This window comes from Anthonomus grandis, chromosome 14 (genome assembly GCF_022605725.1).
Source record: "Anthonomus grandis grandis chromosome 14, icAntGran1.3, whole genome shotgun sequence".
Taxonomy (NCBI): domain Eukaryota; kingdom Metazoa; phylum Arthropoda; class Insecta; order Coleoptera; family Curculionidae; genus Anthonomus; species Anthonomus grandis.
Window position 1 is genome coordinate 4382618 of NC_065559.1, and position 15973 is coordinate 4398590.

The following is a 15973-nucleotide window of genomic DNA, read 5'->3' on the forward strand; positions in this document are numbered from 1 at the left end:
AAGAGAAACACAAAATCGTTATTTGAAATAAAGAGATCGCCCAAACAAATATAGTAGCTAAAATTCGCATATATTACCTCCATCAATCTGCTCATAATACATATGCAAATCAAGTCGGTATCCGAAAATTGGGATGCGACAGGCCGGCATAGAAATGAAATTTACCATGTACGCTTAGGGGGGTACAAGGGGGCGAAAAGACCCGCGGACTTCCCTCGGGACGTATTTTGACAAATGACGTGTTCATGTAGTAATACGGCCCCAGTTCGTACTTCGTACATGGACCAACGTTTCCTTCCGCTTATATTGTAGCAAACCGCGCTGTAAACTCGCTGCGGTATAAAATACGACGGGACAGGACACGGCAATTATCGTCCCGCTACGGACCAAAAGATAAAATATACACCCTCGCCTACAAATCGGGTGACATCTAATTGTATGTTGTATTTAGAATGGGGAACTTTTTTTTTGTGAGTGATTTATCGCATGCTTTTATGAGGCGAATCTGTTCATGAATAAAAATCTTTTGGAGACTCAACTGTCGGAATCTTTCTGCGTCAGACTCAGTTCCCGGTTCAATTCTATATCCCATTTTTCATATATTTCAAGTTCAATTTTAAGAATCAATTTTATGATTGAAGCCATATTGACTGTACAGGGTGTCCCAAATTCGAGGGTGACCATCTCGGAAACCGAGTTACGGGGTCGGTTAAATGGAGGCAAAGTTGCACAATTTGGAGCTTAATAAAATGACGTTTTATTTCAAAAATTAACAATAAAAACAAAGAAAATTATTTGGTCACGTAAATTCGTTACAACAGACTTAAAAATTAATAAGTTTATCTCTTAATAAACAATTAAAAAAATATTAAGCTCAATGTAGAAGATGGTCAATATGCTCGCCACACACGTCCTGCAACATCTCGATTTTAAATAGAAATTTCTTCTAACGTTACTTAACATCTCAGGCGTGACCAAACTAATTGCAACCGCGTAATAATACTTTTGAGGTATCCCTATTAAAAAAAGTCTAAAGATATCAGATCAGGGCATCGCGCTAGCCATTCTGTCGGTTCTCGTCTCCCTATCCATCGATTTGGAAATATACGGTTGATGTATTACAGGACATCGATTTGTTAATGGGATGGTGCGCTGGTCTTACTGAAACCATATAATATTAGCTGGAACTTGTAGGTTTAATGGATTAGGATATAATTTGTCAAAGTTGGTACGACATTATATTGGTGCAGTGTTAAATAATTGTCACCCTTCAAGTTGCCAACGATGAACAAGGGACCAATGATTTTTACATTAATTATTGGCCTTTTTAGTCGTCCTCGTTTTTGAGCTCAAAAATAGGCCCTAAAAATGCGAGATCTCGGCTAATATAGGAGCTACGATCTTGCTAATGGTGTCGTTGGATTCAGAAGGACAAAACTAAGCCAAAACCGTTGGAATTTCCCCGATAGTGTAAACAGAAGTTAAGATATCGGCCTCCAAAGTTTGGGATTTTTAATTTTTCGGGTATACCCCCCCGTATCGAATTTTTTCATCAAAAATTCATTTTTTTCGAAAACAAACTAACTATACCAGCGGCTTGTTCCCATAACCTACATTACGAAAACACCGGGTTGTAATGGAATTCGATCACAAATAAGGGAATGAGAACACTTTGAAAATTCAAGAATTTGTCACTTTTTGACCTCGTTTTTAAGCCCAAAAATAGGCCCTAAAAATGCAAGATCTCGGCTAATATAAATGCCACGATTTTGCTAATGGTGTCGTTGGATTTAGAAGGACAAAACTAAGTCGAAACCGTTGGAATTTTCCCGATAGTGTGAATAGAAGCCGAGATATCGGCCTCCAAAGTTTGGAATTTTTCATTTTTCGGGTATACCCCCCCGTATCGAATTTTTTCATCAATAATTGATTTTTTTCGAATTCAAACTAACTATACCAGCGGCTTGTTCCTATCACCTACATTACGAAAACACCGGGTTAAACCGGGATTCGACCACAAATAAGGGAATGAGAGCATTTTGAAAATTCAAGAAATTGTCACTTCTTGACCTCGTTTTTGAGACCAAAAATAGGCCCTAAAAATGCGAGATCTCGGCTAATATAAGAGCTACGATCTTGCTAAAGGTCTCGTTGGATTCTGAACGACAAAACTAAGTCAAAACCGTTGGAATTTTCCCGATAGTGCAAAAAGAAGCCGAGATATCGGCCTCCAAAGTTTAGGATTTTTAATTTTTCGGGTATACCCCCCCCGTATCGAATTTTTCCATTAAAAATTGATTTTTTTCGAATACGAATTAACTATACCAGCGGCATGTTCCCATCACCTACATTACGAAAATACCGGGTTTTAACGGGATTCGACCAGAACTAAGGGAATGAGGGCACTTTGAAAATTCAAGAAATTGTTACTTTTTCACCTCGTTTTTGAGCCCAAAAATGGGCCCTAAAAATGCGAGATCTCGGCTATTATAAGAGCTACACTCTTGCTAATGGTCTCGTTGGATTCTGAACGACAAAACTAAGTCAAAACCGTTGGAATTTTCTCGATAGTGCAAATAGAAGCCGAGATATCGGCCTCCAAAGTTTGGGATTTTTAATTTTTCGGGTATACCCCCCCGTATCGAATTTTTTCATCAAAAAATGATTTTTTTCGAATTCGAACTCACTATACCAGGGGCTTGTTCCTATCACCTACATTACGAAAACACCGGGTTATACCGGGATTCGACCACAAATAAGAGAATGAGAGCACTCTGAAAATTCAAGAAATTGTCACTTTTTGACCTCGTTTTTGAGCCCAAAAATAGGCCCTAAAAATGCGACATCTCGGCTAATATAAGAGCTACGTTCTTGGTAATGGTGTCATTGGATTCAGAAGGATGAAATTAAGTCAAAACCGTTGGAATTTTCCCGAAAGTGTGGATAGAAGCCGAGATATCGGCCTCCAAAGTTTGGGATTTTTCATTTTTTGGGTATACCCCCCGGTATCGAATTTTTTCATCAAAAAATGATTTTTTTCGAATTCGACCTAACTATACCAGGTTCCCATCACCTACATTACGAAAACACCGGGTTATAATCGGATTCGACCAGAAATAAGGGAATGAGAGCACTTTGAAAATTCAAGAATTTGTCACTTTTTGACCTCGTTTTTGAGCCCACAAATAGGCCCTAAAAATGCGAGATCTCGGCTAATATAAGAGCTACGATCTTGGTAATGGTGTCGTTGGATTCAGAAGGACAAAACTAAGTCAAAACCGTTGGAATTTTCTCGATAGTGTGGATAGAAGCCGAGATATCGGCCTCCAAAGTTTGGGATTTTTCATTTTTTGGGTATACCCCCCCGTATCGAATTTTTTCATCAAAAAATGATTTTTTTCGAATACGAACTCACTATACCAGGGGCTTGTTCCTAACACCTACATTACGAAAACACCGGGTTATAGTGGAATTCGACCACAAATAAGGGAATGAGAGCACTTTGAAAATTCAAGAATTTGTCACTTTTTGACCTCGTTTTTGAGCCCAAAAATAGGCCCTAAAAATGCAAGATCTCGGCTAATATAAGTGCTACGATTTTGCTAATGGTGTCGTTGGATTCAGAAGAACAAAACTAAGTCGAAACCGTGGGAATTTCTCCGATAGTGTGAATAGATGCCGAGATATCGGCCTCCAAAGTTTAGGATTTTTCATTTTTCGGGTATACCCCCCCGTATCGAATTTTTCCATTAAAAATTGATTTTTTTCGAATACGAACTCACTATACCAGAGGCTTGTTCCCATCACCTACATTACGGAAACACCGGGTTATACCGGGATTCGACCACAAATAAGGGAATGAGGGCACTTTGAAAATTCAAGAAATTGTCACTTTTTGACCTCGTTTTTGAACCCAAAAATAGGTGCTAAAAATGCGAGATCTCGGTTAATATAAGAGCTACTACCTTGCGAATGGTTTCGTTGGGTTTAGAAGGACGAAACTAAGGCAGAACTGTTGGAATTTTCCCGATAGTGCAAGTAAAGGCCGAGATATCGGCCTCGAAAGTTTGGGATTTTTCATTTTTCAGGTATACCCCCCCGTATCGAATTTTTTCATCAAAAATTGATTTTTTTCGAATACGAATTAACTATACCAGAGGCTTGTTCCCATCACCTACATTACGAAAACACCGGGTTATAATGGAATTCGATCACAAATAAGGGAATGAGAGCACTTTGAAAATTCAAGAATTTGTCATTTTTTGACCTCGTTTTTGAGCCCAAAAATAGGCCCTAAAAATGCGAGATTTCGGCTAATATAAAAGCTACGATCTTGCTAATGGTGTCGTTGGATTCAGAAGGACGAAACTAAGTCAAAACCGTTGGAATTTCCCCGATAGTGTAAATAGAAGCCGAGATATCGGCCTCCAAAGTTTGGGATTTTTCATTTTACGGGTATACCCCACGTATCGAATTTTTTCATCAAAAATTGATTTTTTTAGAACGAACTAACTATACCAGGGGCTTATTCCCATCACCTACATTACGAAAACACCGAGTTATAATGGGATTCGACCAGAACTAAGGGAATGAGGGCACTTTGAAAATTCAAGAAATTGTCACTTTTTCACCTCGTTTCTGAGCCCAAAAATAGACCCTAAAAATGCAAGATCTCGGCTAATATAAGAGCTACAATCTTGCTAGTGGTCTCATTGGATTCTAAACGACAAAACTAAGTCAAAACCGTTGCAATTTTCTCGATAGTGCAAATAGAAGCCGAGATATCGGTCTCCAAAGTTTGGGATTTTTCATTTTTCGAGGATACCTTTATTTTGGCAGTACGTTTTTTGATACGAAAACCCATTTAATAAAATTTCCCCGGTTTTGAACCCATTAAGAAATTGTGTCCAAATCTGGTCCAAATAAGTGTCCATTATGGGACAAATATTGGTTTCCAAATGGACGTCCAAGACTGTATTTTTCGATATCCATAGGATAGACAGTATATCCAAAAGGGGACATCCATTGGATTTCCAATGGCTTAACGAGTTCTATCTGAGCGGATGATGATTCTTTAAATTCATTCCTTAGATAAATATTTGATTGCACCCGAGATGAAAATTGTTCTCGGATCCTTGTGGCCATTTATCAGAACCGATATTTATCATTTTAAAAATGTATCCTTTTTCCAGAACAGGTCGGGCAGAAGAAAAAGGGCGAAATGCAACAATATATCCGTTGTGTTTTCTGCAGTCCGCTAAACCATTTTTGTCGGTCGAAATATTCATGGCATGATGCCCTAGAAAATGTACAGAAAATCGTAAATAGTACTCCCAGCTGGCCGGACATTGTACGTTACATATGTATAAATCATATTTTGGCTCCAGTTTTCACGTAAATAACGGATATATTTTTACGTTTTATGATGTTTTAAGTTGGAATACACTTTACTGATTAAATTTTATATAAAGGACGTTGTTTTGAGAATAAGTTGATCATCTATTAAATTCGTTATTCAAGTAGAAATGCCTAAATTCCATTTATAGTTTGCCAGTAGAAATTAATTAGGATATCTTCCTTTGCAGACGAATCACTGAGCAAGGACTGCTATATTATGCAATCAAATGTTTGGGTGCAACAATAGTTTTTCCCTTATTTTCTTTTGGATAACACATAAATCTCGGCGATGATTACATACTTACTTACTTCATTAATAAAATATTTATAGTCAGTGATAAGTTTATAATATTAAGAATATTATTATCAAATGCATCAATTGGCAAAAATGTGTGACAGACATTTGTATTATTTACATTGAAACATACGTTTGCTGAGCCTTATAGTGAAATAAGAAAACCAGAAATTCCATTTATTTTAATTTTTTCTAAATAATTAACGTTTTCAAATTGAACGCAGCACCGCTGATGGCATCATTTAAAGTTAAATAGTTTCGATTTTTTCATTAACGCGTCTTAAAACTCGCATATTCTGTTCGATCAACTAATAATTCCTCAAGTGACCTTCCAAATTCCTCTATAGATTTTGATTTTTGCTTTTCGCTATTTAATTTAAAAGATAGTGTTGCAGCCGATTTTTTTGAAATAAAATATTTTTTTAAATCTTGAATTAAAAGAGCGTTAGAAGCATATGTTTGTTGTAGTCTAGTTTTTGCATTTTGCGAAAGCCGGGTTTTTAGCACATAATTCGTTAGCAATTTTTTCCCATCAGCATCTAAGAATAAATCATACATTTCAATGGTGTCTATTATTTGTTTAGGCATATTTTCATAACCGGAATTAAACCTGCAGCGGTTTTTAAATCTCTTAAATCTCTTAAATTTTTAAAAATTTCTCTGACATTTTTACTTGTTTTTTAGAATCGGATGATTTAAGTGCAACATCTGCTGTAGATTTTATAGTGCTAGAAGTAAATTCTAGATCATTATGGAATTGAACTTTTTTTACGTATTTATGAACTTTATAAACGGGGGAAATAATTTCATAGCGATCGTCAAAGATTGATGGGACTCAGACCGGTTTATATGCTCAAAAGCGGGTTAAAAGTCCACTTTTTCACTTTCTACCGCATCTCACCTCTCAGGAACATTCTGGATCATTATGGAATTAAACTTTTTTTACGTATTTATGAACTTTATAAACGGGGGAAATAATTTCATAGCGATCGTCAAAGATTGATGGGACTCAGATCGGTTTATATGCTCAAAAGTGGGTTAAAAGTCCACTTTTTCACTTTCTACCGCATCTCACCTCTTAGGAACATTCTGGATCATTATGGAATTTAACTTATTTTACGTATTTATTAACTTTATAGACGGGAGAAATAATTCCATAGCGATCGTCAAAGATTCATGGGACTCAGATCGGTTTATATGCTCAAAAGGGGGTTAAAAGTCTACTTTTTCACTTTTCACCGCATCTCACCTCTCAGGAACATTCTGGATCATTATGGCATTAAACTTATTTTACGTATTTATTAACTTTACAAACGAGATAAATAATTTCATAGCGATCGTCAAAGATTCATGGGACTCAGATCGGTTTATATGCTCAAAAGAGGGTTAAAAATCCACTTTTTCACTTTCTACCACATCTCACCTCTCAGAAACATTCTGGATCAATATAAATTTGAACTTTTTTTAATTATTTATGAACTTTATAAACGGGAGAAATAATTTCATAGCGATCGTCAAAGATTCATGGAACTCAGATCAGTTTATATGCTCAAAAAGGGGTTAAAAGTCCACTTTTTCACTTTCTACCGCATCTCACCTTTTAGGAACATTCTGGATCACTATAAAATTGAACTTTTTTTACGTATTTATGAACTTTATAAACGGGAGAAATAATTTCATAGCGATCGTCAAAGATTCATGGGACTCAGGTCAGTTTATATGCTTTTCCTTTTCTTCTTATTTGTTACCTCGATATTGCTTCGTTGTTCTGTGTTATCTTTTTTTTAAGTTTCGGTGCTTTACTTTCAGTTCCTCCAGCAAATTTATAAATTCATCTCCTTCCTTTGATATTCCATATACAAGCTTATAATATTATTTTAGTCGCATAATTATTATTACCACACTCCATACATAACACTATAATTTTACAGCCTAGAATTCAATAATCAATAAACTTAAAATTTAAGCCATTTCTCAGCTCCTGGATCTTCCTTTCTATTGACTTTTTTACAACGAATAAAATTACGGTTATAATATCTGGATAGATCCAAAACTCGTCTTTGTTGTGTTAGTCTGTCCTTCACTATTATCGGCTTGTGCAATAATTACTTCTTCTTTTAATTGTTGACCGCCCATTTTATATTGAATATACTGTATTTACTTCTAAAAAATCCGTTAGTGATTAGATAACGGGATGTTTAATTATATTTTATTAAAACAACTTGTTTCTTTCATGTCTAAAATAAGTCTATATTTTAATTTAATAATTTTGTACAAAGAATCCAAAATTGCTTAGTTAAACTATTACACATAAAACAATTATTAATAAACATATTTTTACATTATTTGACATACTTCTGCATATGTAATTATATGTATATATATGTAATTATAGTAATATAAAATATTACGTATGTACTAGTAGTATATACGTACTAGTAGGAACCTACTATATGATAAACTTAATTCTAAATAATATTACATAACTTAAAGCCTCTATTAATATACTACAAAATAAATGGAAACCTATTAGGTTCAGGCAAATTACATTAGATTTTACAATAATTTACATTTACGATACCACTTCGCCATTTGCTTATCAGCTACAGAAATTGCATGCGATTTATTCGGGAGTGCATTGCTCCGCTAATTTATTTTATTTTTATTATTTATGCGTTAAAGGTAAATGTATCCATCTATTTTGTTTTTTCATTTTTCAGCGGTGATAAGTACTGAGCAAGAAGAGGCATAGCAAGTAAACAATCAAAAAAATCAGAAAAGAAGAAGAAATAAAACACGCAAACCAAAACCCGTTTATTCATCATTACATAACCGAATTGAGTATCATTTTATTAAGAGCCAACACGTTTTCTATATTCATATGGAGATTCCGCTAAAAATTGGTCGCGTGTCGTCTGTATAAAGAGGGAAAAGTCTTCTTTTTACCCTCGTTACGTGAAAACGCGGAAAATGCCGGGAAATATCGGCGAGGAGGCATGTCCTACATGTAAATTCGCGAGGCTCGAGTACATCTAATGTCGCCTTCTAGAACAAAAACATCATTGGAAACGTGGAAAGGCGAAATAATAGTGCGAGAACGTGGAGGTGGCGACGGGAATCCGTGATAGCTTCCGCGAGTTTCAATTGAATACATTAATAATAAAGCACCTCTTTATGTTTCAAAATGCGTCTATGTAAATGAGGTTATTTAAAAAAATGTTTCAGTTATTTTCTGTTTGTTTATTTATTTAATGCGAGGGAATTACGTAAGGAAACTAGCGCATGTTGGTAGTCATTCTGTAGCGTTTCTACCGTCCGTTAAATAACAACAACAACAGCAACAAAATCGTTTATTTGTCAAAAGAAAAAAATATATTTTATGTAAATTAAACTGACGTAAATTAAAATAATCCATACACGAAAATAGTCAACTGATTTATTTAAATATCGCGCCAATATTCCGAATTGCATTACACTGAACTGTCCATGACTGTTAGCGACGCTCCTTATATACTCGGCTGACCATGATTCCGGCCGAAGGTTCTGTGTTATTCTGGGATGACGTAGAATCAGCTGGTATTCTCGGTGTTTCCAATATCGTTACCATACTTAATGTAATAAAAAATTAAATTATTCAAAAAGTCCAGGAATTAAATGGAAGTGGCCTCAAACCTGGAAAGCTTGAAAATATACTTCCATTGTCTGGATTAAAATAAAAAATGAAAGTAAACTATCCTATACATTTTAATTAAATTAAATGTAAATTAAAATAATCCATACACGAAAATAGTCAACTGATTTATTTAAATATCGCGCTAATATTCCGAATTGCATACACTGAACTGTCAATGACTGTTAGCGACGCTCCTTATATACTCGGCTGACCATGATTCCGGCCGAAGGTTCTATGTTATTCTGGTATGACGTAGAATCAGCTGGTATTCTAGGCATTTCCAGTATCGTTACAATACTTAGTGTAATAAAAAATAAAATTATTCAAAAAGTCCGGGAATTAAATGCAAGTGGCCTCAAATGCCTGGGAAGCTTGAAAAATGACTTCGATTGTCTGGATTAAAATAAAAAATGAAAGTGAACTATTCTATACATGTAAATTAAATAAAATGTGAATTAAAATAATCTATACACGAAAATAGTCAACTGATTTATTTAAATTTCGCGCCAATAATCCGAACTGCATTACACTGAACTGTCAACTGACTGTTAGCGACGCTCTTTATATACTCGGCTGACCATGATTCCGACCGAAGGTTCTGTGTTATTCTGGAATGACGTAGAATCAGCTGTTATTCTAGGCGTTTCCAGTATCGTTACAATACTTAGTGTAATAAAAAATAAAATTATTCAAAAAGTCCAAGAATTAAATGCAAGTGGCCTCGAATGCCTGGAAGGCTTGAAAATTGAAAGTGAACTATCCTATACATTTTAATTAAATTAAATGGGAATTAAAATAATCCATACACGAAAATAGTCAACTGATTTATTTAAATATCGCGCCAATCTTCCGAGCTGCATTACACTGAACTGTCAACTGACTGTTAGCGACGCTTCTTATATACTCGGCTGACCATGATTCTGGCCGAAGGTTCTGTGTTATTCTGGAATGACGTAGAATCAGCTGGTATTCTCTGCGTTTCCAATATCGTTACAATACTTAGAGTAATAAAAAATAAAATTGTTCAAAAAGTCCAGGAATTAAAGGCAAGTGGCCTCAAATGCCTGGAAGGCTTGAATAATGAAAGTGAACTATCCTATACATTTTAATTAAATTAAATGTAAATTAAAATAATCCATACACGAAAATAGTCAACTGATTTATTTAAATATCGCGCCAATAATCCGAACTGCATTACACTGAACTGTCAACTGACTGTTAGCGACGCTCCTTATATACTCGGTTGACCATGATTCCGGCCGAAGGTTCTTTGTTATTCTGGGATGACGTAGAATCAGCTGGTATTCTCGGTGTTTCCAATATCGTTACAATACTTAGTGTAATAAAAAATAAAACTATTCAAAAAGTCCAGGAATTAAATGCAAGTGGCTTCAAATGCCTGGAAGGCTTAACAAATGACTTCGTTTGTCTGGATTAAAATAAAAAATGAAAGTGAACTGTCCTATACATGTAAATTAAATTAAATGTAAATTAAAATAATCCATACACGAAAATAGTCAACTGATTTACTTAAATTTCGCGCCAATATTCCGAGCTGCATTACACTGAACTGTTAGCGACGCTCTTTATATACTCAGCTGACCATGATTCCGGCCGAAGGTTCGCTGACCTTCCACACAAAGACACTATGCGGTATGCCACTTGTGTCATTCTAGAATGACGTAGAATCAGCTGGTCTCCTAGGCGTTTCCAATATCGTATTCAAAAAGTCCAGGAATTAAATGCAATTGGCCTCAAATGCCTGGAAAGCTTGAAAAATGACTCCGATTCTCTGAATTAAAATAAAAAATAAAAGTGAACTATCCTATACATGTACATTAAATTAAATGTTAATTAAAATAATCCATACACGAAAATAGTCATTTGATTTATTTAAATATCGAGCCAATATTCCGAATTGCATACACTGAACTGTCAATGACTGTTAGCGACGCTCCTTATATACTCGGCTGCTCATGATTCCGGCCGAAGGTTCGCTGACCTTCCACGCAAAGACGTTATGCCACTTGTGGCATTCTAGAATGTCGTAGAATCAGTTGTTCATTATCAGAAGTTCATTATCATTATTCTAGTTGTGAGTTCTGAGAAGCAATCAGTATCTCCAACTTTAAATAAGTTAGAAGGGCCTCCACAAAATATCCAGGGGAGACTCTGAGGATAGTACTGAAGAAACTCGTGAGAGTCTATCCACAGATCTTACAGAACTAAAACTCCGTAGTAATAATCAATTTAAATTTTCATCTAAAGTAGAGTTAGTTAGTGTGAAGGACAAAGAGGCACCAGCTAATCAAAAACCCAGTCTGCCAAGGGGTATCTCTTGAGACCTAGAGTAAGTCAAAATAGCAACTGGGCTTACTTCCAAGCATCTCTTTAAGCAAATAAGCCCATTTTTTATTATCCTTCAAATTCTTTTTAAGATTTCTTTGAAATATTTCTCCAGATAACACTGGCAGCACTGGGTCCATAAAAACTTCTGGCTTTTAGTCATGGATCTAAGGGAATCAGGTCACAAAGACAAGTTAGATGTTGCCGTAATTAGGGAAGAGTGTAAAAAGCTCGATTCCTTTGAGGAAAAGGGCAAGAGAGTGGCTATCAACTGCTCTATTGTGGACATCAATTACCTGGAGCATCAGTATTTCCTTCAAATCTTCTGCAAAACTCCTCTGGGACTCTCCATATATATGAAATTAAGGTTCTACGACCAGACAACTGATCAGTCTCACCATAGCGACATATACCTTCTTCCTTGAGATGCTGGACTCCATTAATAAAATAGAGAGAGATAAATGCGAGTTGAAATAGTCTAAGCCTTATGCATCATTCACTAAAATATTGGCGTCGTAATATGAACCTAGTCAGTGTGTGACCAAATTTGCTTACAAACATAATGCGATGTTGCCTACATACCAAACATGTCTAAAGAGTTTTTCGTTTATTGGTGATTTGCTTTGGGTAAAAATCGTTTTCTTACAAGGAAGGCACATACATAATACAAAGCACAATATGCAGTTTAAATATTAATAGCAAACGTGACGTGCCCTGATTACTTGCTTACAAAGTTTACCCAACATTGACATGCATGCGGAATCTGCTTTTTCAGATTTATTTTATTCCCGGGACATCATTTACATTTCCGCATTTCCTCGTCATCCTTCGGTGCTTCGAAAGAGTTCGAATTTATTCCGCCGCCGGATTTCGTATGCGGTTCCGAATCATGGGGAAAATGGTAATTTTCCGAATTTTCACGGAGGGAAACCTGTGACCGAATGTCGCCCTTACGTTATTGTTTTGATAAGTGACGTGAGCGCGCTCGGTTGATCCTTTACAAGAGGTGCTTATCGGGACAGAGCATTTTCAAAAATTTGTGCACTTTTTGGAAAAACATTGAGGATGCGGTGCTGGCATATTGAAAAGTATACAGCATTTATCAAGCAATAATTTGTTAAATGCAGTTATTAATTTAGGAAGAAAATCCATCAGTAATCATATCAAAAACTTCTGAGGAAAAATTCTAAGTTGGTAAAGCAAACAAGCCAAACATGAGGTGGCAATGCCTTTCTAATATTTTGACTAAGCTCATAAACCATATTAACCCACACTTTACTCCCTGGGCAAATTTTAAAATATTTACATTTCTAATGAACACACAATTCATTGCTGCATATATACATACATAATCCTATCAAATTTATTAAAATAACAGGTGTATACATTGAGGGTTGCTATGGAAAAATCGATTAGTTGATGTAACTATTAACGAAAACAGATCCAGATTAATGGAGTGTTTCATTATTTTACCATTTAATAGTGTAATTTAATATACACGTTTAAGCAATGGAGTTGCAATTATCCAGAACGGATTATGCCGTAGTGGGTGTTGTTAGTAAAAATTGCGTTAAGTTACTTCCGGGTTCTGCACCTAAGGAACAACAGAAGGTAGGATTTTTTGCTCAAATTTAATTAAAGTTATAGGAATCAAATATAGTTTTATCTACTATTCATGGAGATTTGTTTCCTGTTGAAAACAATGTTCTTATCTATTATTAACAATGATCCATAAAAAATATCTGCCTGCACCTTCGTGTCTAATAAAGCAACATGACGAACTTTCCATACATTTCCATAAGTAGTTTTAATATACATTCTGAATTGCTTTATAGACTAGTATGGCTAATAAATGACTCCTGACAGAGTAAACATAATAGGTCCATGGTACTTCAAGTCAACTTGATTGAAATCAATAGAGAAGCTTGTAAGGGCTAGAACGCTTTCCATTCTGCAAGTCAATCATATCTTAAGCTTAAGTCAGTTCACCTTCAAGGAAAATATCATGTTAAAAATGACCGATACATTATTAGGGGCAAGGCATTGGGAGCGATGTTTTGCGATTTCTCGAAGGCTTGAGATCTTATTCAAGAAACTTAACTGCTACAGATTCCAAAGGATTGTCTAGTTACGGCCAGCTCTATAACTCGACTAAACTTCCTGTCCATTGATTACCCTAGAATCTTAATGACTAGTGGAATGGCAATTAATCTTCACCATAATCGTACTTCAGATCAACTTTATTGAAATTAATAGAGAAGCTTGAAAGGGTTAGAATGCTTTCCATTATACAAGTTTTAAGGTCAAGTGAGTTAAGGAAAATATCGTCTTAATGTATACATTCACGTAATACAATGTATATGTATAATCAATGTATGTACTATGTATGTACTATGTATAATCGTTATACAATGTTTACCGATACATTAATAGTGTCGAGAAGTCGATATGGCTTTTAAGGTTTTTTTATCCTGGTTTCAACCTGGTCTTCTGAGCATTTTCCAAACATTTTGGGAAATATTGATTTTTTTCCTGGAACTAAATTTCTTCGTGGAATCAAATTTATCATTAAAATTGAATGACCTTCAAGCATTCGAAGCTCCTTAAAATTCTTCTTCCTGGAAATTAATTCCTTAAAGACAATCCTGGAATAGAACTTCTTCCAAGAATATGCAAGCATTTAATGTTTATTTCTAAAATAGAATTCCTCTTAGACATTTGAAGCCATTTTAAATTTGTTTCTTAAACTGAATATTTTCCAGGCATTCGAAGCCATTTAAAATTCTTCTTCTTGAATATGAATTTCTTGAAGACATTCGAAGCAGTTTCAATGTCTTTCCTTAAATTCAAATTGTCAATTCTTCCTATCATTGATTTCCTTACAGACATTTAAGGCCATGTTAAATTTCTTCTTAGAATCAAGTTTATTGTTAGAACTAAATTTCTTTCAAACATTACAAGCCAATTAAAATTCTTCTTTTTGCTAATGAATTTCTTAAAGATATTCGAAGCAGTTTTAAATTTCTTCCGAGAATTCAAAGTCGTCCAGGCCTTATATTTTAGTAGTCTTTTTATTTTTTTGATTTGCAGGCATCTGAAGTCATTTTAAATTTCTTCTTAGAATAGCTTCTTAAAATTAAATTTATTTCTAAAATTAAATCTCTTCTGTTTCACTCTCTTCTGTTCACACATTACCTCTCACTGTTATTGATTTCCTTTTAGGCATTCGCAGCCATTTTAATTTTTTTTCTGGAATTGGACTTCTTGCAGATTTTTGAAGCCATTTGTAGTTTCTTCTTGGAATTAAATTTATTAAATTGAATTTCTTGCAGGGATTCGAAGCCACTTAAAATTATTCTTTCTGTAAATGAATTTCTAAAAGACATTCGAAGTAGTTTCGAAGTTTGTCCTAGAATTAATTTCCAATTTCTTTCTGGAATTTGCAGCCATTCAATTTTCTTCTAGAATTGAACTTCTTGCAGCCATTTGAAGCTATTTTCGATTCTTTCCAGAAACTTGCAACTATTCAATTGTTTTTTTCTAAAGCAATATTAATAGCAAATCTTTACAGGCATTCGCAGCCATTTTGGTTTTTTTTCCAGGAATTGCACAATTCCTTGCAAGATTTAAAACTATTTTTAATTTCTTTCTAGAATTTGCAGTCATTCAATTTTTTTTCTGAAAAAGAAATCCCTTAAAGGCATTTAAAGCCATTTTAAATTTATTCGAGACATTCGAAGCCATTTAAAAGGTTCGTTTCCCATTTAAAAGTTTATTTGAAATTAATTTCTTAAAGATATTCGAAGCAGTTTTCAATTTCTTCCTAGAATTCAAAGTCGTCCAGGCATTATATTTTAGTAGTCTTTCTATTTTTTTGACTTGCAGGCATTTAAAGTTTTTTTAAATTTCTTCTTGGAACTGTTTTCTGGAATTAAATTCATTCCTAAAATTAAATATCTTCCAGGTATTTGAAGCTATTTAAAATTCTCTTTTCTAGAAATCAATTGTTTGAAAACATTCGAAGCAATTTTAAATTTATTCCTGTAATTCAAAGTCATGCTCAGGGTCTTCCAGGCATTCGTAGTCATTTTCATTTTTCTTGGAATAGATTTTCTGGGGCAGGTATTTGAAGTCATTTAATTTTTCTTCTAAAATAAAATTTCTTACAGGCATTTAGAGCCACTTTTAACTTCTTCATGGAATCAAATTTATTGCTAGAATTAAATTTCTTCCAGGGATTCGAAGTGCCTCAAAATTCTTCT

The 15973-nt window shown here is 34.6% G+C and overlaps 1 protein-coding gene and 1 long non-coding RNA gene across 5 annotated transcripts in view; one reads left to right on the forward strand and one right to left on the reverse strand.

The window, feature by feature from the left end:
- Positions 1 to 9029: 9029 nt before the first annotated feature.
- Positions 9030 to 10740, reverse strand: LOC126744610 (uncharacterized). Its single transcript, XR_007663255.1, has 2 exons — positions 9365 to 10740; positions 9030 to 9300 (listed from the first exon to the last, which is right to left on the reverse strand). It is a non-coding gene; the product is annotated as an uncharacterized LOC126744610 (long non-coding RNA).
- Positions 10741 to 13181: 2441 nt separating this feature from the next.
- LOC126744637 (Bardet-Biedl syndrome 7 protein homolog) overlaps positions 13182 to 15973 on the forward strand; it is a 28329-nt gene continuing 25537 nt past the window's right edge. For 2 of the 4 annotated variants that reach the window (XM_050452138.1, XM_050452139.1), the window contains exon 1: positions 13183 to 13322. In XM_050452138.1, the coding sequence (XP_050308095.1) occupies positions 13221 to 13322 (102 nt within the window). In that variant the 5' untranslated portion in view covers positions 13183 to 13220. Of the gene's footprint in view, positions 13323 to 13998; positions 14019 to 15973 lie in introns of those variants that run through there. The other 2 variants (XR_007663256.1, XM_050452140.1) reach the window with 2 other exon arrangements.